The 27,134-nt window shown below is 33.6% G+C and overlaps 4 protein-coding genes across 4 annotated transcripts; 2 read left to right on the plus strand and 2 right to left on the minus strand.

Annotated features, from left to right (window-relative positions):
- Positions 1–408: 408 nt before the first annotated feature.
- Positions 409–6,550, plus strand: LOC105341126 (uncharacterized). Its single transcript, XM_034458087.2, has 12 exons — positions 409–846; positions 1,265–1,384; positions 1,895–2,056; positions 2,354–2,455; positions 2,566–2,863; positions 3,202–3,484; positions 3,594–3,827; positions 4,059–4,135; positions 4,281–4,385; positions 4,975–5,189; positions 5,277–5,441; positions 5,644–6,550. Exons 1-12 carry the CDS (start codon positions 602–604, stop codon positions 5,891–5,893), a joined length of 2,256 nt encoding a protein of 751 aa, XP_034313978.2. The 5' UTR covers positions 409–601; the 3' UTR covers positions 5,894–6,550.
- A 209-nt stretch (positions 6,551–6,759) lies between these two features.
- On the minus strand, positions 6,760–7,671 carry LOC117684734 (P2X purinoceptor 7-like). Its single transcript, XM_034458096.2, has 3 exons — positions 7,537–7,671; positions 7,164–7,403; positions 6,760–7,023 (listed from the first exon to the last, which is right to left on the minus strand). Exons 2-3 carry the CDS (start codon positions 7,386–7,388, stop codon positions 6,760–6,762), a joined length of 489 nt encoding a protein of 162 aa, XP_034313987.2. The 5' UTR covers positions 7,389–7,403; positions 7,537–7,671.
- Positions 7,672–19,203: 11,532 nt separating this feature from the next.
- Positions 19,204–25,347, plus strand: LOC117680498 (uncharacterized). Its single transcript, XM_034481022.2, has 12 exons — positions 19,204–19,643; positions 20,062–20,181; positions 20,692–20,853; positions 21,151–21,252; positions 21,363–21,660; positions 21,999–22,281; positions 22,391–22,624; positions 22,856–22,932; positions 23,078–23,182; positions 23,772–23,986; positions 24,074–24,238; positions 24,441–25,347. Exons 1-12 carry the CDS (start codon positions 19,399–19,401, stop codon positions 24,688–24,690), a joined length of 2,256 nt encoding a protein of 751 aa, XP_034336913.2. The 5' UTR covers positions 19,204–19,398; the 3' UTR covers positions 24,691–25,347.
- Positions 25,348–25,556: 209 nt separating this feature from the next.
- On the minus strand, positions 25,557–26,468 carry LOC117692602 (P2X purinoceptor 7). The gene is made up of 3 exons (XM_066069663.1): positions 26,334–26,468; positions 25,961–26,200; positions 25,557–25,820 (listed from the first exon to the last, which is right to left on the minus strand). The coding sequence occupies exons 2-3, from the start codon at positions 26,183–26,185 to the stop codon at positions 25,557–25,559; spliced, it is 489 nt and encodes a 162-aa protein (XP_065925735.1). The 5' UTR covers positions 26,186–26,200; positions 26,334–26,468.
- Between the last annotated feature and the right edge of the window lie 666 nt (positions 26,469–27,134).

Raw genomic sequence — 27,134 nt, forward strand, 5'->3', positions numbered from 1 at the left:
TCTTGTCACGTGATCCCCGCTTGCAATATGGTCAATTAAGTCGGGATAATACGTCTGTGATACGTGAAAAATGTAGGGGGCGTTCCCGCGTTTGAGATTAAACCGATATAAATAGAGGCTTTATGATATGATTTCGTTTAATGCGAAATGACTCTGTAATTATCTTTAATCGTAAAGTAGAAAACTGAAAATTATAGATGCAAATGTGCAGAAAATAGTGTGACGGCATATTGCCCCGTTTTCTCGCCAGTATCTGTAATTTTGATGACATCAGATAGCACGATGCTCATCTGAATTTTATTTTATTTTGATTATGCTAACGTCCTTAAGAAATATGGACACAAATTAACAACAAAACTGTTTTACATAAATTCAAAAATTCTAAGAAAATAAATGTCTGTATTTAAAGCTGCTTGGTCCGATTTTCTGTCCCAAAAAATACACAGATTTCTTTTTAGCAATACAAAATTCCATAAAATATATGAACTTTCACCAAATAAGACCCTTCGATTCAATCTCTGTTTAAAGTTAAAAGTATTTAAAGTATATAAATATAATTTCTCTTTGGGCAAACGGAAAAACAAAGAGGCGGTCTTAGCGCATGCGCAATGTATATGTACACAAAGATGCGGAAAATATGGATGTCCCAAGAAAGAGAGGACGTCCTCAAAGCTTAACAGATTCAACTCGTAAGAAGAAAAGGCTCCAAGCTAACCAGACTCATGCGAAAAGTAGGATTTTTATTGGTGAATATATTGAAGACTGGAACAGTTTGCGTGACTCGCTTGGATTGAAATCAAACCCCGAACTTGCGGGATTTCTCCTCAACTCTCACAATGAGTCCCAGTAAGTACGATCTCTTCTCTTCTTCAAAAATTGAATTTTTAGACATCATTTTGTTTATCTGTATTGTATATTATGGTAACATTGTTACACTTGACACGTATTAATGCGTAAGATAAGAAATGTTCCAGAAAATATACGTTAAAACACTTTGTTTTGTGTATGTAATGATAATGGGGCCTTCGAAGGGGTAAAAACAGAAATCAAATAAATCGTACGTTTACAGAGCGAGACTGTACACTAGAAATGTCTGTTTGTATCAATAGCACAGAAATAAAGCATTTTAAGAATTAAAAAAAATGTACAGCTGATTTCAGATTCTTTATGTTTTTATTGTAGTTTGTTTAAAAAATATATAAAGCAATTTTTTCTTTACAAAAACTCGAATATTCATGAATGGGATTTGTTTCAATTTATATAGGAAACGCCTTTCAAGGCAAGGAATACTTTCTTCAACTCCTGCTAGGCCTCATCCTCTGCCAAGGATATCAGAGTTGATACTATCAGAAATTTCGTCAACAGATTCTAAAGGAAATGGCAGGTATATATGTACACCATGTACATGCATGTCTATATACAATATTTATATATTATGATATAATGTATTTTACACGTAAATACTTTTGAAAGTCATCATGGAAGATATTTCGGTTACGTGCATGTAAATAACATATTATGCATGATTTTATTAGAATGAACACATGCAACTTCAACCTGTATTAAGGTAGATGCATGTACATATGTAATTGTTATAGCTCCATGTACAAGCATTTTTTTAGAAATTTTTTCCTGATTAGTAATTAAAACATAACTATGGATTTCAAATGTATCAAAATAGCTAGTAAAGACAGTAGTAGGTCAACTAACACCAAGGGAAGGGGGGGGGGGGGGGGGTATTGTCAGTGTAAGGAGTGGTCTGTTTGTAACCAACCACATGAAATAGACAGTGGAAAATGAAGACTATGATATTCATATTGAACACTCTCAATGTACTTGTCAATGCTGATGTTCAAAGCTTAGTTTATGTATAAATTAAAAATTCTGATTGCAGTACTACAGAAACAGCAGAGTCAGGAGTTGAAGAAATGGAGAAATCAAGTTTTTTGAGTCCAGCTACTGCATCTCATCAGTCACCCATATCCAAAGGGGAAGAAACAAAGAGAAAAAGTTCATTGAAAACAGCTTTCTCATCTTCATTTGTAGACCCTTTTAGGTAAATGAAAAAAAAGTGTAAAAATTAAAGTTTAACCTTGTGAAATATCAAATAGAAATACATTGTTCGATACAGTGTTGACGGAATAAATGTCAAAGGATTATTGATGAATTTTAATATTCATTAACAATAAATCAATAAGGTGTTATAAGTAATATTTAAACAGGTGTAATGCAGGTTCTTAAATGCAGATGTGTTTTTATAAATATATGTACATGGCTGTTATTTTGTAAATTTATCTAATATATGATATTCAAACAATGTAGAGTAATAGTTTTGTTTACTCTTATATTCTAGTTTGAGTATTAGCATTACGAAAGAATCTGAAGAAGAAAAAGGAAGTGTTGATGATGATAGTGATGATGATTTTGATGTAGAAGAATATGAAGTGACTTTAGGGTAAGTACACCTCACATAATTTTGTTTACCCAGAAAATGTACATCCATCTGATAAAGCTAAAAGAAAAAATTGTACTGATGAGGTAATAGATGAATCTTTCAAATTGAAGTGAAGATGAAACTATTGACATCGAAGATGTAGCTGGAGGTGACTTGGTCTTTGGAAGTGATGAAGTTATAGAGACGGAGGATGAACCACCAGAATACTTCACTGGCCCAGGTATCACCCAGGTGTTGTCGATGGAGGAATCAGATGTTGTACTTGCATCAGAAAAAGTGATCGCATATGAGAAACAGTTGCTGCTTTTAGCAAAAACAAAGATTGATGAGCGCTGCTTGGTTAAAGGGTGTCCAGAGCTTGTAGAGATTTCAACAAAATATGTTGCATCTGCATTATACATTATCTGGGTAAGTTTGACAAGTGTTATAATTAAGTACTGTATACATAGTTATTTTTTGTCTGTGCTATTTTTGCCCTTCTGGACTTGCAAATAGTATGGTGTTTCCCCATCTTGAAATAACCAAGACAACGTTGTGCTTTAAGAAAGATAATTAGAAACATTAGAATTTTGCCAGTTTTAAATTGGCCTGCAGACAACAATGCTAAAAGGGGCGTAAATAAAATGGGGACAATATTTCCCTATATGCGGTATGCACTTTTTATTGTGGTTGAAATCTATGTTTTAAAAGCAGCGCTTTATGAAATTAGTTGCAAAAAAGGTTAAACATTTTTTTTTATTATGCAGTCATGTCCTAGGAAGCATATCAAACACAGATGGTGCTCCCAACCACTGCTCAACAATGTACTACACAGTGGGGACCTGATGATAGCAGCAGCAGTTCTGTGCTCGGGAAACAACTTTAGCAAGGTGGAATTGATGGCAAAGATCCTAAAACTGCATTTTCCAAGCCAGTCGTCATTTACTCGTATGCAACGCACCTATCTTGTTCCTACGATTGAAGAAAAATGGGATGAACATCTTCGCAGCTTTCGGGCAGAGCTTGAGGATAAAGACGTAGTTCTTCTTGGTAGGTTTGTTGTGGTTTGTTTATAAACCAACAATTTTTGTTTTCTTAATTGATGATTTGAACTGTGTGTGTATGTATGTATGTAAACTATTTCATTTTTCTCTGAAAGGGGATGGACGTATGGACAGTCCTGGCCATTGTGCCAAATATTGTACATATTCCATGATGGAGAATGACAGCAAGAAGATCATTGCGATTGAAACACTTGACAAGAGGGAGGTGGGGAAGAAAAGCACTAACATGGAGAAAGCTGGCTTTCAGAGAGCTTTGGAAGATGTGAGGTCCAGCAACAATGTCACTGAAGTAGTGACTGATGCACATTTACAGATTGGTGCATTAATGAGTATGTTAAACTCTAATACACGTAATAGAATAAATAACATCACTAATTAAGGACATTGCCATTAATAATATATGCGTGTTATTGCTAGCCACATATTATTTGAAACAGAGCTTAACTTTATTTTTAGTATAACTACGGGGAAAAAGGTATCTTTACGTAACATAACGCTGTACAAGCATTACAATCAGTTGTATAACCGCTTAGCATAGTTTATTATTTATTTTATGACAGAACGCCAGTACCCTCAAATTAAACACTCCCATGACATATGGCATGCCGCCAAAAACCTGGGGAAAAAAATTGTCAAGGTAATTATTTTTAACCACATTTAGTTTATTTTATTTATTTCATCTTCAATAAGTTAAAGTATTTAAATGAAAAAAAATTGTATTGGGCAATTAAGCTTAAAATATAAACAAACATAGATATAGCATTATAAACTTGCCATCATAGGCTGGTCAAGAAAAGAGCTGTCGGGAGCTGCTGAACTGGAGCCAAGATATAGTTAATCACTTTTGGCACTGCAGTAAAATGGCCAACACCCATGAAGAATTTTTGGTAACTATTTAATTTGTTTACTTTAATGAAAATTAAACTGATATGATTACTACAAATCTCCCATCACAGACTGAGGTCTGTTGTATTATTTCATACCCATGGGTGGCTTATAAATTAAATTCATAAAGTGGAATACTGTAAACAGTGAAGTATTTGCCCTGTTATATTTTTGCCCTTATTGCTCTTTTTGCCAACAAACAAATTTAAAATTGATGTCTCAAATGATCTCTCCTTAAACACAGCTTTGTGTTGGCAATTCAAGACAGGGTGAAACGATTTAAAAGTGTAGAAGAGCGAAAATTACATAGGTAAAAAATTATCCTGTATACAGTATTCACTTGTAATATGTGTCATGTGAAACCTTCAGCACATTCAGAAAACTGTGAGCTTTGAATGCATAAGTTTTAATCAACATGTTAATCTTTAAAATATCAAAGTAAATTTTTTGTTAGTTTTAAAGCCATGCATAGTGTACTCAGAAAAGATAATTTTCTTCCTATGCAAAATTGGTCATGTGGGAGAGCTCAAAAGATGCTTAATATGCACTACTTTATGGTAGTTGAGATCATTTTCTCTCTCTTGATTTTAGGATCTATGGGTAGGAGTGCTTCATCATGTTCAGAACGAACATGAATGGGCATTGTCATATGTCGGTCTGTCACCAGGATCGTGCTCCCATGGTGAATTAGAAGAAAACAGGGACAAAGAATGGATAGAGAAAGGAAGCCCAGCACATCTAGCCCTGACCAAAATCGTACTTGACAAGCGCTTCCTGAATAATATCCACTACTATCTCAATTTCAGGTATGAATTATCAGAATGCCTTATTCTGCATGTAATTATTATTGTATTTACAGTTTACTGACTTAACTTCTTTTTTTTTCTTTTAAGGAGTACATCAAATTTAGAGATTTTTAATAACCATATTCTCATGTATGCATCCAAGAGGATATCGTATTCACCACCAGTATATAGAGCAAGAAACATCTTGGCAGCTCTTGACTACAATTTGAGTGTGGATCTTCCAACAGATACTCGAAAGGATGGCACAACAAGGTAAAATATTTGGGATTTCACATATGCTCTAAGGGGTCTATTTAACTGTAAGAATCAATATACAGCAATATCTCATACATTGTCTACTACTGAGCAATGGTCGAAAGTTATTTTTGCCATTTTATTCTCTCATGTTAAACAATGCTGAAAGGTTAAACCTAATTTTTATCAATCCTTAATTACATGTCTTATTTTTATTCAGATATCATAGGACTTATTCCAAGAAGACTGGGAGGTGGACTGTAGTCCAGAGGAAAACTCAGAAGACCTACAGCCATGTCTCGGATATCATGAGGAAGATTCTCCAAAGTCGCTTGGAGTCGGTGGGAGGCATGCACCAGGCAGCTGAACTTGCAGAAGGAGACCCTCGACGCATTTCCAGAACCATAGCCCCAAAATCACCACCTCCAACAACCGAGCTTGTGGTCAAGAAGAAATCAAGATTTCAATAAATAGACTTTAAATTTCTTATGACAGGCTCAAGTGAGCTGTTCTGTTCAAAATTTGTCTCCCGTTTATGGTCATAATAGTAACAAATTCTTCAAAAATAGTTAGAAATATTCAAAGCACACATATTTTAAAGCCAGATAAAGGTGAGAATCAAAATCGGCATATTAAAGTAACAGACAGGTCTGCTGTTATTGATTACGAGTGAAACGCCCCAAAATTAATGACATCAGTATATTTCTCTTTATATTTTTGGGGAATTATTGAAATTGTTAGTTGTATTTTTTTTTTAATGTTTAATGTTTCATTTTGTTAGGTGCACAAATAAAATAATTAAACTGAAATAAACTAAAATGACTAAGAGAGCTAAATGTTAATGATGGCTTTTAATCAGTAGAAAGAAATAGATTGACAATGTGTACTGAGATTCCATTGTTTGTGTTCAACAAGATATATACTGGTACATGTAATTATATAGCCATTCTTGTACCAAACGCTGCTTAGAGTTAATGCCAATATGAGCAATGTAGCCCCTTGGCCTTGTTTTATGATGTTTCAAAGTGTATGCCTTTTATTGAATGTCGGTTATGTTTTGCAATTATTGCACATCATTTACACTTCTTTTCTTATAATTCAGGTTTTGCTTGGTTTACCTATTTCTGTTTGCTTTATTAAAAATGCACTTGCTTTGTATTGCAGTAAATATGGACCAAATTCATTGTAAAGGTGTGACAATTTGTAACATCTCAAAAAGCTACTGTGTAGCAAATAACTTTCGTTTTTTTCATTTGTATGTTCAATACATGTGCAATCTAAGAAAAAGAATATTGAGAATCATTGAATAAAACATTTATTTGACAAAAGTTTCTTATTATGCAAGTCTCCCAGGATGAAATCCGACGTATTGTCCAGAAGGCTCTGGGTATTTGTCCCTAATTTTCCACACCACACAGCTTGGAATGACCTTCCTCTGCCCTGCTCCAAGCTTTCCATAGGTCCACAAGATGAATTGTCTGTAGGCAGCATGCCTGTTGGCCCTATTGTAGTTCTCATCAGCAGGGAGAGCTAACACATCTTCCCTGTATAGTCTGGCCAAGGCGAGAACAGCTTCGTCCAAGCACAACACATGAAAATCCTGTTTGATAAGAAGAAACTAATCAATTTAATCCAAAGTCTTGCGCCTAGGAAAAAGCTTATTAAAATATCATTTTGTATATTAATTTGTATTATTTTGAAAAATATTCTTAATTACGGTTACAATAAGTACATATATACAGGCAAGAGAGTTGTGCAGTTTTCTGGAGTCTTCCTGCAGCAGACCTTTTCCTCCTCTGTTGGCATATCTCTGCACCTGGTGCAAGTGCACCAAGAGGGAACTCCAGGTCGAGGTGGCTGTGGTGTGTCAGGCATGGGATTTGATTGCTCCAAAATGTCTAATATGAAGCTGGCGGATCTAGTGGCTATTTGAACCAGCATGTTTTGACATTGTTCCAACGTCATATTTTGAACATGTCTCTGAATAAAACAGTATTAAAAATATTGACAAATTGATGCATTGATCCCCAAGTACATGTGGAACTTACTTTTTTTTTTAACAAAAATGTCTTATAAAACTTCTATTTATATAGTCAAGCATACAAAAATTTACCTTTGCGACTTCTTCTCTGTTTTGTGTCTGCCTAAGGGCAATGAAATCCCGCCTGTCTTCCTGCCTCTCTGTTCCTCTCGCCCCACCTCGCAATATCCTACCCCGTCCCCGACCGCGTCCACTGGTAGATCTAGATCACCCTCTAACATACCTAGATCTCCCTCTACCACGACGTACAGGAGAATCCCCGGCAGTTGACGAAGATGACTGAAATATTACAAAAATAATGTATTGTCTTTGCTGTATTCATTGTATTGTCCAATTTACCCCTTAGGGGCCCCTTCATTTTTCCCGCTACTACATCACTTCTCAAAGTACGTGTTTCTGATAGTTTTTAATGTTATTTTACATATAATTTATCAACAAGAATGCTTTTTCGCCTAACTTAACATGTATCTTTTGAAATAACCAACAAAATCATCAATTATCTTACATGCTAAAACACATGTTACAAACCTCAGTTTCCATGTCTTGTTGTGAAATTGAAAGTCACGTGATCTTCTCTGTTGAATATTCAAACTTCCGCTCGGCGTATTTTGTTTGGTAAACAAACTTTGTTTCTCGTTTTAAACTTGTAAATATCGTTTTCATAATCCAACAAACTACTAGAATATTCATTTAAATACATATACAACACAAAATCGATGTTTTTATTGCATCAAAAAAATATGCCTCAAAATCGGACCAAGCAGCTTTAAATACATAAGGAACACCCGGTATAAAATGAATAAATATTTGGGTGAGAAAATAAATAATATGCATGCACTTCAAAAATAAAAGGAAGTCAGGCAAGCTATAATTGTTAAACAAAAATAAATGCATTGTAATTTTTAAATTTTATCAATGAGATATTCATAAATCATATTTAAAATTAATAGTTCTATAAAGATTAAAAATCAAGTATTTTCTTGTTCCAGTTTTTTCACGGACATCGGATAAATAATTAACACAGGGGGAGATAAGTTTCATCATATCTTGTCTACCATCATATTATTGACTAAAAATATTCAAACGAAATAAAGAAAAATAAAATAATTTCTTTTGCAATTGAATTTCATAGTTATACAATATTTTTTGAATGTATTTCCTGTATTTCCATTTTTGTTTAAATCCATGATTTGTTAGAGAATTAATAATATTTCATTTATACTTTATCATCCGTTTCTCATTTTTACACAAAATGAATAACTATGTGAATTATACTGAACTTATATTTTCTTGTACTCCGGTTCTAAATGTTATAATAATCAGTTACGTAAAGTACCACACACGAAACATGTCTGTGGAGGAAAAACTTCAAAGGGATTCCGAATGTGTAAATACTCATTTAACAAAGGCACAAACATAGACAAACTTGTACAATAGAGGACTGAGGGATTAGCACACCTTAACTGTCCACCGTTCGACAGTCAGTTAATTTCTTAATAGCATTCCTACAGTCCTCTAAGTTTAATGCCCAATAAACATTTAATTCGCACGTTTGCGATAGATCCAAGTGATAAAAAAAATCCGTTCACTGAGGATCAGCATTTAAATTAACTCAATACCATCTTAATCCATTTAAGGTACCTCAATCTGCAATAAAACCACTCTGCAGCGAGGCCATTTACGCTCTGTAGATTTTCTCGGACTAAATTAAACTGCTATGAAACGTTAAAATACAGAAAATAATCGTCATTTCTACGACTAGGAATACCAGCTTGTCTGTTGTCAATAGGGGCCCCCGGTTTTATGGTCACCCACCCGCGGAGTGGTTTCGTTGGTAGGTCTTTGTACACGACTGTTGCAGACGACATCTTGCTTCGTAGCGAGGCTTTTTCCGGACTCTCCTGTGAATTTCAGGCGTCAACCGTCTACATGAAGAAAGATTTATATGTGTTTATTACTTGAAAAAAATTAAATTAAAGAAAAGAAATTGTAATAGTCCATAAAACACGATATTTTATGTCAACCTGGAGGTGCAATGTTTAGGGGAACACGATACTCGGGAGACAGAAGAAATTATTTATAGAAAAAATACAAATCTTTTTCCGCTTGTGATTAAAGAGAAAAATAACTGCCTGGTCTTGAATTTACAGGGCGAGTGAGGTAAATATGGTTGTATTCGTACCAACGCACCAGCAGTTTAATTCTATCCTACTTTTTAATACAAGGTTATCAATTACTGCTTAAAGTTTGCATGAAAATACCCAAACATGAAAAATACATCATGTTTTTTGTCAATAATAAAGTGTATTATGTAGAATTCAAGCTGAGCCAATGTACAGAGGTATATGAAATTTCCATCTTTTCACGAATAAAAAACCAAGACTTCCCAGTGATGTATGTATTTACTTTCCGCCATTCCCACATTGTCATCCAGATTTGGTAAGTGATATCCCGATCTCAGGACCCACACCTGCCCCAACCAGAAAACAGAGATTCACGATCATTGTTCCTCCTCACGCAGAAATTAATTGACCAAACTTATTCACTTGCAATTATTATATCACCTAGATATTCAATCCGACAAAAACGGACCTACTCGCGCACTCTCGTTTCGTCCTATGAACATATTTGTATTGTGTACAGGGGTCCTCGGGACGAGGTAATATTTGACGGGGAATCGGATATCATCCTTTGTCGATATTCTAGATATGTAGAAACAAACAGCTTGCCCGAGAAAATGTGCGGTTATATGAATTTGTATTTTTAAAAGGATTGTCAAATCTGGACATGTACGTCAGTATTTTCAAAAGAAATTTTAAATTTGGCCATAAACATTAGTATATTCATAAAAAATGTCGAATCTGGACATACACATTAGTATTTTCAAAAGAAATGTCGAGTGTGAACACATCTATTAAATATAAATCATTAAATTTTACAAAATTACACGTGCTTATAATTGAAAAAAGCCCCATTTTTTCTTATTCTTTTATCTGTCTTATTTCTCAGTAATTACGAGAATTGTACAGAAACCAAATGCCAAATCAAACGAGCAGCGATGAGATGTTTTCCAATTTCTCGGCACATGTACCCAATCCAATTGCGGGATCGTAAATCTGCTTTAATTGATTGCGGGGAATACCACAGCATTTGTAAAACGTGTGAGGCTCCCGATCCCGAGGCTGTATCGAGTATCCCAAATTGGCTTTATGGGTAATTGTCGCACTGCCACTCCTGTCAATAATGGTTAGTATTTCTCACATATGCCAAATGGAAGTCATTCATGATATGCAAAATTTTGTTTATGTATCATTTGGCGCGTGCAGCTTATTGGAACCATGCAGAGTTGCAAATTATTGTTGGTGTTTTTTAGCCGTGGCTCGCCGAGTTTTGTTTTGTTTCTCGCATGCTTTATGAAGTCGCGTTCCTTTGGGTGAGATAAAGAGTTCCATTTTTAGGACAATAGAGTGAATATAGGTATCAGGTTCTTTAATTTGTGTTTTTTGTTGTCTCTTTGTAGTGTTGATAATTCTGCTGACAGTTCTTTTGCAGTTCTATCTGAGCCAGTTTGGCGTGGAAACTGCCCATCAACGCAGAAAAATATAATATTGTACGAACATTTTACGCACGTTAATGAATTTATGAATAAAGTTACCCCGAAGACAATGACTTTCGATAATTTTTAAAGAAAGAGGGAAATAACATTTTGAAATTTTAGAAATCATCAGTTTTAAATGAAAACTAACAATTCATCCAATTGGGCTTTGTTGTCTACACAAGTTAATTTACTCCATCACTTAAAAAATGTCTCGTAATGATAAAGCTTGTAAACTATAAAACATATCCACAAAGGGGAAAAGATTGATGTTTAAACAAACCCAAACGTAATTACAAACACAACAATGATTCAAGAAGAAAAATGAAAACATTAACAAACAAACAAACAACAAAACAAACAAACAAACAAAACCACCAAAAAAAAAGAGAATGAAACAAACAACTCAGAAAAAATAATCTATCGATATTGAACATCAAATTCATTTTTAGTTTGCCTAATTCATCTTTAAAGATTGTTTTTAAGATAAAGTAACAAACATCACATAGATTGCGATAACATTGTGAAAGAAGAAGACACTTTACAAATTACAAACAAGTCTGGAATCTGGAATGTATGTTGTCAATATATCATATTCATAAAAGAATGACTGCAAGGTCTTTTCATGAGCTGATTTTGAAAATCATTTCTTTTTATCCTGGGGTCGAGTTTCCCATCCAAGTGACATCGAGACTAACGATATGTCGCTCTAGTCCCCGTTCTCTTTGTATCTCACCCCACCAGGCCTCGCCCCCGAGTCGATTAGGCCCGGCGGGGATCTGAGGGATGTTTCTGGAGTAAATTAAACAATTTATTTACCCAATTTGGTTCGACAAACAGTCGCGGCTGGGGTTCCATGGCGGAGAATGGCCCCGACAAATTATGAAAGAGATACAAAATATCACAAACGACAGCTCTTCAATTTAGCTGTGACTCTAATTTTAAACACATCATTTAATGAGCAGTATCGCTTAGCTGTTCCAATAACAGTCATTCAAACCTCTGCTTGTCGCGATCTTTAATCGCAAAATCCACACCGTGCCAATTGGCTTTTATGCAGTCATGGAATGGAAAGATGAAATAAACAGCGACGCAGTGAATATACGAGCAAACAACATAACATGCACATGTATATCTGATTAAGAGACCAAACAATGTCTTCTATTATCATAAATATTTTAGGAGAACTGTTTTTAAAAAGCAAATGTCTTTTTTAAGTGTAGTGTTCTGAAAACAAAATGTTCAGTTTGATGCATTAGAAAACAACAAAAACCAATACTACAGTTCATTAATAAACGTATCAATAATATGATTGAAAGATTTTTACGCAGCTTATAACTATAATAATTCTGAAAATTAAACATTGATAATGTATACATTTCTTTTTAATAAAAAGTGTATTATCATACCCTTGCATCTGATGTCCTTAAAAGTCTCCTGTTATTATTTACCCCCTAAGAAAAATGTTAATTTTTAAGAGACAGGTATCTGCTGCTACTCTGTCGTATTCGTATGCTTAATATACATGTACATTATGGCGCATCAGTCAAAACTATACTTAACCAATTACACGTATAAAGTAATATGATTATGTATATAAGATCTCATATAATGTCGCATCCAACAACATGTAAGTTCTATGTTTCTTTATATTAAGGAAAAAGAAGTATTTTGAAAAAAGCCAAAACAGAACATAAAACAAGTGTTTGGTTTTTGGTGAACATATTAATGGCTTAAAATTGTCTCTGTGTTTAGAAAAGGCAGCATGCTTGATCAGCATTTTGCTAAATCTTCCTGGATAGCAAGTGTATTTTACTGATTTTTTTTGTATCAAAATAAGTTTAGGAATACTCATGGTTTTGATAAATAAGGTTCAGTAGACAGCAAAGGTTTCAGCATCATACAGAGAATGATTCACTTATTTGATATATGCATCGAATTTAATTCAATAAAAAAAACTGGCACCTGAAATAACAGTAATGTCAATCATCCGAAAACCACTTGGATTTAAAGATGGGGACCTAAAATGTTCATTTATTTTAACTGTAACCCATGTCACGTGCCTTTTTTTGTTGGAAAAATAGGCCCCCAAACAGAAATGGTTTTTTTCCTGAAAGTTTTACTAAAATTAGACATGGACATTGTTAATTTGAAGAAATCAAACAAATATTTTAAGTTTGAATTATTATTTAGTTATGATTTTAATACAGTATGAAGTTGAACACATGTAATGACTATTAAAGTAAAATCTAAGTCAAAGTTAAAAAAAAATCTCCCTTTAATGGCAGCCTCAAAGGCCAGTACATAAAGAACACAACAACATATGTTACAAAATTTTGGGGCAATCAAATTATAGCGCAAATAAAAAAAAATAATAGTAATGTTATCTTTCCAAAACTTTGCATACAAATAGATACATTTAATGTCTCATTTAAAAGTAAAACTAGTAGGGGTCACATCTCAAAAATCTGAGATATAGCATAAAATAAGCTAATTTTAGGCCAAAATGGGAGTTAATTTTTCATATCTAATATGAAATATAAGCTAAATATGCCAAAACATATCGATAAAAATATCAAAATATTGTCTATTGTTTTTTTTAAAGAAAATCATAAATATATCGTAATACAAAAATTATCTGGAAGTTTGGTCTGCGCTGAAAATTAGGAAGCTATAGTTACAGTACTCTAAAACTAGTGAGTTATGAAAATTGCTCATTTCCTTCTTGAAAACCTTCCGCCACAAAATATAGTCCCTTACTAACCTCTGTAAAAATGTAATTTTTTAAAAACAATTTTATTTGATAAAATTTTTTTTGGCATTGTTAAGTAGAAATATACTGCTAGAATTAATATGTGATGCAGAATTTTCAGACTAGAGGTGACCCAAAATGGCTACCCAAAACCTAAGGAGCGAACATGTGTCTAATTTCCATCCCCCTCCCCAACAAAAAACATTACTACAAAGGTGTTTACATGTATTGTAGTTTGAAACCTCAGAATGGGAATGAAAGTAATTAACTGCAGACGTATGTGTTACCAATCTAAAAATAATCAAATATCATTTAACCGTTATTATTCTTCATATCTTAATCACGAGCTTCGTCCAAATCCATAGCTGAAGGCTAGATATCCAGTTGTACTTCTATGGTATTTTGCGACATGCCGTACTTCGTTGACATTCTACGACATCCCGGAGCTCTAGTACACTGTCTTCAGTTTATCTCATTGCACTTCCTCACTTTCCTGTTTCACACTTTTACTTTCATCGGATTTCACCGAGAGAAAGAGAAAGACGTGTTCTGTCGACCATTCTGTCAGCTCTCACGACATCATTGCTGGCATTCTCATACGGGAATTTTCTGCTATTTTGCTTTAAACATGTATAATATAAAAATGTGTAAAGAGAACAAATATTTTCTTGCTGTATTAATGTTTCAGTGTCTTGGTTCAATCAATATTCAAAGAGTTTAACAATATATATTCACAAAAGCAATGTGTACAAAAAAAGATTGATATCTAAGAGAATAAACTTGTTGATAATTTCAATTAATTCACTGAGCTTTTTTATAACAGCTACTGTTTTTATGTGATTCATACATTATGTTGATTACCTTATGCTGCTTGATTCCTGTTTCCTAAAAATGATTATGCATAAATGACCAATATCATACTTTTCTTTTCGTCTTACAATTTTCTATCTTAACATTTAAATTAAAGTCAAATCAGTTAGAAAAATGACCATGTGTGAAGTCTGTGAAATGACTGCTGTAAACGTATTACATTTGGCTGTATATTCTGTTTAGCGTTTTTGGCGGAATACGGCGTCCGCTTAATCAAGTACATCGCTAAATGTCAAATATATAAGTAAATGTATAGGTACATTCAGAAATGCGCTAAATCAAATCCACGCTAACTTGCTGATAATCATATTCCACCAAATATCGTACGCCTTATATAATACGTTCATATTGGTTTTACTATGGCGTATTTAATCAAAATTATATGTTAAAACTTTTATCCATTAGAAAATAATTCAATGTTTTTTAAGTACATTTGTAAATCAAAATAATAATTAAAAATTTGGATTTTAAAATGTGTTTATGAAATAGGAATTTTTGTACAAATAACAATCTTTTTATATTCATGTAACCTTTCAATGAAACACAAATTGGAGATACAATCATCATTTTCTCTATCATGATGGCCTTTTTTTCTTTTCTGTAAAATATCGATATGTGTCATCTTTATAATATGTAAATATAAAAAAAAATGAGAGAAAAAAATATTTTGCAAGAAATTTATAAGAAAACAGGGGGAGGAAATCACGGCCGGACAATATCCATCATTTTGAGAGTATTATTTGATAAACATATTGAGGTATTATTTTTTTATTATTAAAAAAAGATAGGTTTTTGGAAATAGTAGTAGGTGCCGTATGATTTAATTTTATTTTATTATAATAATAATTCAAATAATGGAAACCCTAAAAATGAATGTCAAAACATGAATTAAAACAAAAAAATTCGAGAATATTTTACTGTATTTAATGTGTACATGTTAATGAAGATTTGGTGGTTATTGTCGCCATTAGAAACGAGCATTCTTTAGAAAAAATTTTGGAGACAGGAAAATGACCACTTTACATGAGTTCATGGCTTAACTGTATAGTAAAGAGTGTTCCTAATAATTTACTTATTAAAGCATGACATCGTGCTACTAAATAGAAAACATATAATTTTTATGAACAAAAGAAAAAAAATGAAAAAGGGCAAAAAAAAAAAAAAAAAAAAGAAAAAGAAAAAAAAAAAAAAAAAAAAAAGAGAAAAAAATCTTTAAGTCGAGAAAGCCATATTATAAATTTGAGATGGCAATGGTATACAAGATGAATACCAACGAAGCCGGAATTCTTTGGGTTCACACGCAAGTGTAAGTGAAATACACAGGTGTGTGGTTTTATTTCTGTTTTACGACCGCTCGCACAAACACGTATTGGTCTAGAACAGCACCTCTGACAGTTTTATTTTTATTACAATCTTAAGTACAGATTTAACTTAAGAAAATTGCATAAATTGTTTTGATATCATAGGCTACAGTGGTTAATTTGACAGCCTCACGAACGCACCGGAATAGGGAAACCGAACGCACCTGCGAGGGGGTTCGATTGCATTACGAGATCTTTTGTGGAGGGTAGCCCTTCAACCTTCTCGAATGAGCTGCAGAGAGTTTTTCACTCTGCTTGCAATATAATTTAGCCCTCTAATTAGATGGTTCAGATATCAAGTTGTTTTGTTATGTGTCAGATTGAAATGTAAAATTTCTTTCAGGTAGGCAAAACACTTCGTGTAAAGATGTGGTGAAAAAGTAGAAGTATCAAAGATTAGATTTCTTGTAAATTGATCAAAACACTTTCGGAATATTAATTTTTTTTTACTAGATCCTTATCGGTTTTTAATAGTTGAACAAATCGGACAATCTTATTGATTTTTAGAAACCAAAAGGCGATCGGTTTTGTTTTTATTCGTAAGATGCATGCATGTTATCTACTCAATAATGGCAAATAATGACTTTCCTTATGGGTAGTATAAGTACGTGGCGAAAAAATGTAAATTCAACAAAAAGTTCATAAACTTAAATTAAAAAAATATTTTTCCCCATGACATTTCATGTAAAATTTCCATGTTGAATTACGAATTAAAAACGCAGGTAAAAAGAGTCTTTTGTGATTTCCTTGTCAAATTTAAAATTTAGGCCTTAATTTAACAAGTAGATTCAATGCACAACCAGTTATCTTTCGTGTTGACTTAAAACTATAAGTAGACCATCTATCGCAAGTATTTGTTTGTTAAAATTTTACGTCGACGGGACCTACGTACGAGGGCCAATCCAAAAATACGAAGACTTTTGCCATATTTTTTTTTTACTTAATTAACATTATATTATCACAAAAATTGGTAGACATAATTTAGCAATACTTTACATTTATTTGAGCTCAAAAAATTAAATAAGTCGGATCCCTTCATATCTATAAGAACTATTCAAAATTTAAAACTGCAAAAATGATGTCATGGTGCACGGTAAAATGTTGCGTTAGGCAAAAATAACCAATATAATATTCAAAAATCAATTAAGTGTTGTGATAGTATTCTTTGTACCAAAATATGATGGGACATATTGCTTACTTGTACGGAAATAATTTATTACCGACAGATAGTTCTCATTAAAATTGACTAAAAAGAGCCCAAAAGAAATTATACTATCACGGAGTAAATATTTGGTCGAATAGTTAAAGGTATATACAATTATGCCGTTTTAAATTGAAAAACTTAAAAGAAAGATTTAAAAAAAAAATTTCCATTAACCTACTAAAGTAAGTAACATTCTGAAAATTATACAGTTTAAATCAAACGTATTTAAATCTATTTGATATAAATTTGAATTTATTTAATTTTTGACCGGGCCGGTCAATAAACGCCCAACTTTGAAACACTTATTAGCACGTGATGTGACAAGCTAATTTTAGAACGTACACAAGACACCCCTGAAAATATATTCGGAATGTTTTCTTTATCGTTGCTAAGTATGCAATAAATCCAGAGGTGCTCGAATTAAAGTTCACGAGACTTCCCCGAGATTTGTTCAGTTCCTGTGAAATTTCGAGCGGAAGTATAAACGTTCGGATGATATTCTCAAAATATGTAAGTATGGATCATTTTGCACATTATATCCTACTTTGATTTATGTTACAACAAGAAAATATATTAAGATGAATATCTTATTTTATAATTTAACAGTCATTTAAATTAAACAATGATATTCAGAACAGAGTTATCGTTCGTGTTCAACCACTCTACACGTGATTGAACATATAAGAACTGGGTTGCTTAATAAAATCATAGCCATTTTTAATGCTTGTGGTGTGTAATACCGTGCTTTTAAAAAAGGAATAGGTGTCTGTTTTGTATAAAAACTTAGTATATCAAGCCATTTTCAAGGAACATTCTACATAAAATGATATAGTCTGTTTCACCATTGATGCTATCACTAGGTCAGGCGCGGATTGCTACTGAACATGTTAATTGTTGCAACAGTAGAAAAAAAACCTATATTTTCTATTGTCACATTTATTTCTAGAACTTATTTTATCCACCAGTTAATGAGGATAAAGTTTAAAATCAATAAACGTCTAGATTATTTATTTGATTACAAGTACCTAGATTCTATGAAATAGGCTATAAACTCGAGATCCGATTTTTACTGCGAAACTTAAACCACGTGGTCTTAAATTTAAATGACAATAACATTTGCAGGGGGGAAGAAGTCGACGCGGAAAAGTGGTCGGTCCGTTGGCGTTCGAAGAGAAAAAAAAGAAAGAAACAGTTTGACAGAAAACGTATGCCTATACTTCCAAAAAAAAAATTACTTACCCAAATTTTTTTTTTCAAAATCATGAAATTCCTTATCCGGGGGGGGGGGGGGGGGGGGGGGGGCTAGTATGCTTCTGAATCTAACTTCTCAGTCTTTCAAGGTAAGTGATTTTGCAAAAAAAGTGGGGGGGGGGGGGGGGGGGGGCTAAGCCCCCCCCCGGTTCCGACGCCTATGCACAGCGGTGTTTTTTCTTTGTTTAAAAAGATATTTACTCGTTAAGGAGAAGAAGCTTATGTGTATGGTACGATATGATAATGCATGTTGTCAATGTATGAAAATAATGGTCAGTTGCAAAAGAGCTCTAATCGATTGTCTTCAACACCGATACGCAACCATCCTCATTAAATGCAGATGATATGTGATATTTTTCTGTTAACAGCACACAAACCTGTTTATATCAATTCAAACAAATGTTAAAAAAAATCTGTCGTATTATCTCATTCTACATGCTGCTTTTTTAAATAATAATTCCAACGCACATGCGCAAATCGACCTCAAACGTTAATAGTTTATGAATATGCAAAGGTAGATCGCCGATATTTATTTTCAAATTATTGCTAGTACCTCATTAATATTTATCAAAATATTGCAAAATTTTCTATAAACTTCTTTTTCATATCTATACTGGCACTGTACCAGTTATCGGCTATAATATTACGTTTTCGTTTCGTGTTTCCTTATTTCTTGATATCTTGGAATAAAACTTTTCATACTTTAAAGCTGCTTGGTCCGATTTTCTGTCCCAAAAAATACACAGATTTCTTTTTAGCAATACAAAATTCCATAAAATATATGAACTTTCACCAAATAAGACCCTTCGATTCAATCTCTGTTTAAAGTTAAAAGTATTTAAAGTATATAAATATAATTTCTCTTTGGGCAAACGGAAAAACAAAGAGGCGGTCTTAGCGCATGCGCAATGTATATGTACACAAAGATGCGGAAAATATGGATGTCCCAAGAAAGAGAGGACGTCCTCAAAGCTTAACAGATTCAACTCGTAAGAAGAAAAGGCTCCAAGCTAACCAGACTCATGCGAAAAGTAGGATTTTTATTGGTGAATATATTGAAGACTGGAACAGTTTGCGTGACTCGCTTGGATTGAAATCAAACCCCGAACTTGCGGGATTTCTCCTCAACTCTCACAATGAGTCCCAGTAAGTACGATCTCTTCTCTTCTTCAAAAATTGAATTTTTAGACATCATTTTGTTTATCTGTATTGTATATTATGGTAACATTGTTACACTTGACACGTATTAATGCGTAAGATAAGAAATGTTCCAGAAAATATACGTTAAAACACTTTGTTTTGTGTATGTAATGATAATGGGGCCTTCGAAGGGGTAAAAACAGAAATCAAATAAATCGTACGTTTACAGAGCGAGACTGTACACTAGAAATGTCTGTTTGTATCAATAGCACAGAAATAAAGCATTTTAAGAATTAAAAAAAATGTACAGCTGATTTCAGATTCTTTATGTTTTTATTGTAGTTTGTTTAAAAAATATATAAAGCAATTTTTTCTTTACAAAAACTCGAATATTCATGAATGGGATTTGTTTCAATTTATATAGGAAACGCCTTTCAAGGCAAGGAATACTTTCTTCAACTCCTGCTAGGCCTCATCCTCTGCCAAGGATATCAGAGTTGATACTATCAGAAATTTCGTCAACAGATTCTAAAGGAAATGGCAGGTATATATGTACACCATGTACATGCATGTCTATATACAATATTTATATATTATGATATAATGTATTTTACACGTAAATACTTTTGAAAGTCATCATGGAAGATATTTCGGTTACGTGCATGTAAATAACATATTATGCATGATTTTATTAGAATGAACACATGCAACTTCAACCTGTATTAAGGTAGATGCATGTACATATGTAATTGTTATAGCTCCATGTACAAGCATTTTTTTAGAAATTTTTTCCTGATTAGTAATTAAAACATAACTATGGATTTCAAATGTATCAAAATAGCTAGTAAAGACAGTAGTAGGTCAACTAACACCAAGGGAAGGGGGGGGGGGGGGGGGTATTGTCAGTGTAAGGAGTGGTCTGTTTGTAACCAACCACATGAAATAGACAGTGGAAAATGAAGACTATGATATTCATATTGAACACTCTCAATGTACTTGTCAATGCTGATGTTCAAAGCTTAGTTTATGTATAAATTAAAAATTCTGATTGCAGTACTACAGAAACAGCAGAGTCAGGAGTTGAAGAAATGGAGAAATCAAGTTTTTTGAGTCCAGCTACTGCATCTCATCAGTCACCCATATCCAAAGGGGAAGAAACAAAGAGAAAAAGTTCATTGAAAACAGCTTTCTCATCTTCATTTGTAGACCCTTTTAGGTAAATGAAAAAAAAGTGTAAAAATTAAAGTTTAACCTTGTGAAATATCAAATAGAAATACATTGTTCGATACAGTGTTGACGGAATAAATGTCAAAGGATTATTGATGAATTTTAATATTCATTAACAATAAATCAATAAGGTGTTATAAGTAATATTTAAACAGGTGTAATGCAGGTTCTTAAATGCAGATGTGTTTTTATAAATATATGTACATGGCTGTTATTTTGTAAATTTATCTAATATATGATATTCAAACAATGTAGAGTAATAGTTTTGTTTACTCTTATATTCTAGTTTGAGTATTAGCATTACGAAAGAATCTGAAGAAGAAAAAGGAAGTGTTGATGATGATAGTGATGATGATTTTGATGTAGAAGAATATGAAGTGACTTTAGGGTAAGTACACCTCACATAATTTTGTTTACCCAGAAAATGTACATCCATCTGATAAAGCTAAAAGAAAAAATTGTACTGATGAGGTAATAGATGAATCTTTCAAATTGAAGTGAAGATGAAACTATTGACATCGAAGATGTAGCTGGAGGTGACTTGGTCTTTGGAAGTGATGAAGTTATAGAGACGGAGGATGAACCACCAGAATACTTCACTGGCCCAGGTATCACCCAGGTGTTGTCGATGGAGGAATCAGATGTTGTACTTGCATCAGAAAAAGTGATCGCATATGAGAAACAGTTGCTGCTTTTAGCAAAAACAAAGATTGATGAGCGCTGCTTGGTTAAAGGGTGTCCAGAGCTTGTAGAGATTTCAACAAAATATGTTGCATCTGCATTATACATTATCTGGGTAAGTTTGACAAGTGTTATAATTAAGTACTGTATACATAGTTATTTTTTGTCTGTGCTATTTTTGCCCTTCTGGACTTGCAAATAGTATGGTGTTTCCCCATCTTGAAATAACCAAGACAACGTTGTGCTTTAAGAAAGATAATTAGAAACATTAGAATTTTGCCAGTTTTAAATTGGCCTGCAGACAACAATGCTAAAAGGGGCGTAAATAAAATGGGGACAATATTTCCCTATATGCGGTATGCACTTTTTATTGTGGTTGAAATCTATGTTTTAAAAGCAGCGCTTTATGAAATTAGTTGCAAAAAAGGTTAAACATTTTTTTTTATTATGCAGTCATGTCCTAGGAAGCATATCAAACACAGATGGTGCTCCCAACCACTGCTCAACAATGTACTACACAGTGGGGACCTGATGATAGCAGCAGCAGTTCTGTGCTCGGGAAACAACTTTAGCAAGGTGGAATTGATGGCAAAGATCCTAAAACTGCATTTTCCAAGCCAGTCGTCATTTACTCGTATGCAACGCACCTATCTTGTTCCTACGATTGAAGAAAAATGGGATGAACATCTTCGCAGCTTTCGGGCAGAGCTTGAGGATAAAGACGTAGTTCTTCTTGGTAGGTTTGTTGTGGTTTGTTTATAAACCAACAATTTTTGTTTTCTTAATTGATGATTTGAACTGTGTGTGTATGTATGTATGTAAACTATTTCATTTTTCTCTGAAAGGGGATGGACGTATGGACAGTCCTGGCCATTGTGCCAAATATTGTACATATTCCATGATGGAGAATGACAGCAAGAAGATCATTGCGATTGAAACACTTGACAAGAGGGAGGTGGGGAAGAAAAGCACTAACATGGAGAAAGCTGGCTTTCAGAGAGCTTTGGAAGATGTGAGGTCCAGCAACAATGTCACTGAAGTAGTGACTGATGCACATTTACAGATTGGTGCATTAATGAGTATGTTAAACTCTAATACACGTAATAGAATAAATAACATCACTAATTAAGGACATTGCCATTAATAATATATGCGTGTTATTGCTAGCCACATATTATTTGAAACAGAGCTTAACTTTATTTTTAGTATAACTACGGGGAAAAAGGTATCTTTACGTAACATAACGCTGTACAAGCATTACAATCAGTTGTATAACCGCTTAGCATAGTTTATTATTTATTTTATGACAGAACGCCAGTACCCTCAAATTAAACACTCCCATGACATATGGCATGCCGCCAAAAACCTGGGGAAAAAAATTGTCAAGGTAATTATTTTTAACCACATTTAGTTTATTTTATTTATTTCATCTTCAATAAGTTAAAGTATTTAAATGAAAAAAAATTGTATTGGGCAATTAAGCTTAAAATATAAACAAACATAGATATAGCATTATAAACTTGCCATCATAGGCTGGTCAAGAAAAGAGCTGTCGGGAGCTGCTGAACTGGAGCCAAGATATAGTTAATCACTTTTGGCACTGCAGTAAAATGGCCAACACCCATGAAGAATTTTTGGTAACTATTTAATTTGTTTACTTTAATGAAAATTAAACTGATATGATTACTACAAATCTCCCATCACAGACTGAGGTCTGTTGTATTATTTCATACCCATGGGTGGCTTATAAATTAAATTCATAAAGTGGAATACTGTAAACAGTGAAGTATTTGCCCTGTTATATTTTTGCCCTTATTGCTCTTTTTGCCAACAAACAAATTTAAAATTGATGTCTCAAATGATCTCTCCTTAAACACAGCTTTGTGTTGGCAATTCAAGACAGGGTGAAACGATTTAAAAGTGTAGAAGAGCGAAAATTACATAGGTAAAAAATTATCCTGTATACAGTATTCACTTGTAATATGTGTCATGTGAAACCTTCAGCACATTCAGAAAACTGTGAGCTTTGAATGCATAAGTTTTAATCAACATGTTAATCTTTAAAATATCAAAGTAAATTTTTTGTTAGTTTTAAAGCCATGCATAGTGTACTCAGAAAAGATAATTTTCTTCCTATGCAAAATTGGTCATGTGGGAGAGCTCAAAAGATGCTTAATATGCACTACTTTATGGTAGTTGAGATCATTTTCTCTCTCTTGATTTTAGGATCTATGGGTAGGAGTGCTTCATCATGTTCAGAACGAACATGAATGGGCATTGTCATATGTCGGTCTGTCACCAGGATCGTGCTCCCATGGTGAATTAGAAGAAAACAGGGACAAAGAATGGATAGAGAAAGGAAGCCCAGCACATCTAGCCCTGACCAAAATCGTACTTGACAAGCGCTTCCTGAATAATATCCACTACTATCTCAATTTCAGGTATGAATTATCAGAATGCCTTATTCTGCATGTAATTATTATTGTATTTACAGTTTACTGACTTAACTTCTTTTTTTTTCTTTTAAGGAGTACATCAAATTTAGAGATTTTTAATAACCATATTCTCATGTATGCATCCAAGAGGATATCGTATTCACCACCAGTATATAGAGCAAGAAACATCTTGGCAGCTCTTGACTACAATTTGAGTGTGGATCTTCCAACAGATACTCGAAAGGATGGCACAACAAGGTAAAATATTTGGGATTTCACATATGCTCTAAGGGGTCTATTTAACTGTAAGAATCAATATACAGCAATATCTCATACATTGTCTACTACTGAGCAATGGTCGAAAGTTATTTTTGCCATTTTATTCTCTCATGTTAAACAATGCTGAAAGGTTAAACCTAATTTTTATCAATCCTTAATTACATGTCTTATTTTTATTCAGATATCATAGGACTTATTCCAAGAAGACTGGGAGGTGGACTGTAGTCCAGAGGAAAACTCAGAAGACCTACAGCCATGTCTCGGATATCATGAGGAAGATTCTCCAAAGTCGCTTGGAGTCGGTGGGAGGCATGCACCAGGCAGCTGAACTTGCAGAAGGAGACCCTCGACGCATTTCCAGAACCATAGCCCCAAAATCACCACCTCCAACAACCGAGCTTGTGGTCAAGAAGAAATCAAGATTTCAATAAATAGACTTTAAATTTCTTATGACAGGCTCAAGTGAGCTGTTCTGTTCAAAATTTGTCTCCCGTTTATGGTCATAATAGTAACAAATTCTTCAAAAATAGTTAGAAATATTCAAAGCACACATATTTTAAAGCCAGATAAAGGTGAGAATCAAAATCGGCATATTAAAGTAACAGACAGGTCTGCTGTTATTGATTACGAGTGAAACGCCCCAAAATTAATGACATCAGTATATTTCTCTTTATATTTTTGGGGAATTATTGAAATTGTTAGTTGTATTTTTTTTTTAATGTTTAATGTTTCATTTTGTTAGGTGCACAAATAAAATAATTAAACTGAAATAAACTAAAATGACTAAGAGAGCTAAATGTTAATGATGGCTTTTAATCAGTAGAAAGAAATAGATTGACAATGTGTACTGAGATTCCATTGTTTGTGTTCAACAAGATATATACTGGTACATGTAATTATATAGCCATTCTTGTACCAAACGCTGCTTAGAGTTAATGCCAATATGAGCAATGTAGCCCCTTGGCCTTGTTTTATGATGTTTCAAAGTGTATGCCTTTTATTGAATGTCGGTTATGTTTTGCAATTATTGCACATCATTTACACTTCTTTTCTTATAATTCAGGTTTTGCTTGGTTTACCTATTTCTGTTTGCTTTATTAAAAATGCACTTGCTTTGTATTGCAGTAAATATGGACCAAATTCATTGTAAAGGTGTGACAATTTGTAACATCTCAAAAAGCTACTGTGTAGCAAATAACTTTCGTTTTTTTCATTTGTATGTTCAATACATGTGCAATCTAAGAAAAAGAATATTGAGAATCATTGAATAAAACATTTATTTGACAAAAGTTTCTTATTATGCAAGTCTCCCAGGATGAAATCCGACGTATTGTCCAGAAGGCTCTGGGTATTTGTCCCTAATTTTCCACACCACACAGCTTGGAATGACCTTCCTCTGCCCTGCTCCAAGCTTTCCATAGGTCCACAAGATGAATTGTCTGTAGGCAGCATGCCTGTTGGCCCTATTGTAGTTCTCATCAGCAGGGAGAGCTAACACATCTTCCCTGTATAGTCTGGCCAAGGCGAGAACAGCTTCGTCCAAGCACAACACATGAAAATCCTGTTTGATAAGAAGAAACTAATCAATTTAATCCAAAGTCTTGCGCCTAGGAAAAAGCTTATTAAAATATCATTTTGTATATTAATTTGTATTATTTTGAAAAATATTCTTAATTACGGTTACAATAAGTACATATATACAGGCAAGAGAGTTGTGCAGTTTTCTGGAGTCTTCCTGCAGCAGACCTTTTCCTCCTCTGTTGGCATATCTCTGCACCTGGTGCAAGTGCACCAAGAGGGAACTCCAGGTCGAGGTGGCTGTGGTGTGTCAGGCATGGGATTTGATTGCTCCAAAATGTCTAATATGAAGCTGGCGGATCTAGTGGCTATTTGAACCAGCATGTTTTGACATTGTTCCAACGTCATATTTTGAACATGTCTCTGAATAAAACAGTATTAAAAATATTGACAAATTGATGCATTGATCCCCAAGTACATGTGGAACTTACTTTTTTTTTTAACAAAAATGTCTTATAAAACTTCTATTTATATAGTCAAGCATACAAAAATTTACCTTTGCGACTTCTTCTCTGTTTTGTGTCTGCCTAAGGGCAATGAAATCCCGCCTGTCTTCCTGCCTCTCTGTTCCTCTCGCCCCACCTCGCAATATCCTACCCCGTCCCCGACCGCGTCCACTGGTAGATCTAGATCACCCTCTAACATACCTAGATCTCCCTCTACCACGACGTACAGGAGAATCCCCGGCAGTTGACGAAGATGACTGAAATATTACAAAAATAATGTATTGTCTTTGCTGTATTCATTGTATTGTCCAATTTACCCCTTAGGGGCCCCTTCATTTTTCCCGCTACTACATCACTTCTCAAAGTACGTGTTTCTGATAGTTTTTAATGTTATTTTACATATAATTTATCAACAAGAATGCTTTTTCGCCTAACTTAACATGTATCTTTTGAAATAACCAACAAAATCATCAATTATCTTACATGCTAAAACACATGTTACAAACCTCAGTTTCCATGTCTTGTTGTGAAATTGAAAGTCACGTGATCTTCTCTGTTGAATATTCAAACTTCCGCTCGGCGTATTTTGTTTGGTAAACAAACTTTGTTTCTCGTTTTAAACTTGTAAATATCGTTTTCATAATCCAACAAACTACTAGAATATTCATTTAAATACATATACAACACAAAATCGATGTTTTTATTGCATCAAAAAAATATGCCTCAAAATCGGACCAAGCAGCTTTAAATTGTGAACTCTTTATCTATCCATGGGTTAGATTACATCATCATTTAGAACCCAAAACATATTGTTTCTGTGCTTTTTAGCACGCCCCGAATTTGCCGAGGTT

This window comes from Magallana gigas, chromosome 8 (assembly GCF_963853765.1).
Source record: "Magallana gigas chromosome 8, xbMagGiga1.1, whole genome shotgun sequence".
In the NCBI taxonomy this organism is placed as follows: domain Eukaryota; kingdom Metazoa; phylum Mollusca; class Bivalvia; order Ostreida; family Ostreidae; genus Magallana; species Magallana gigas.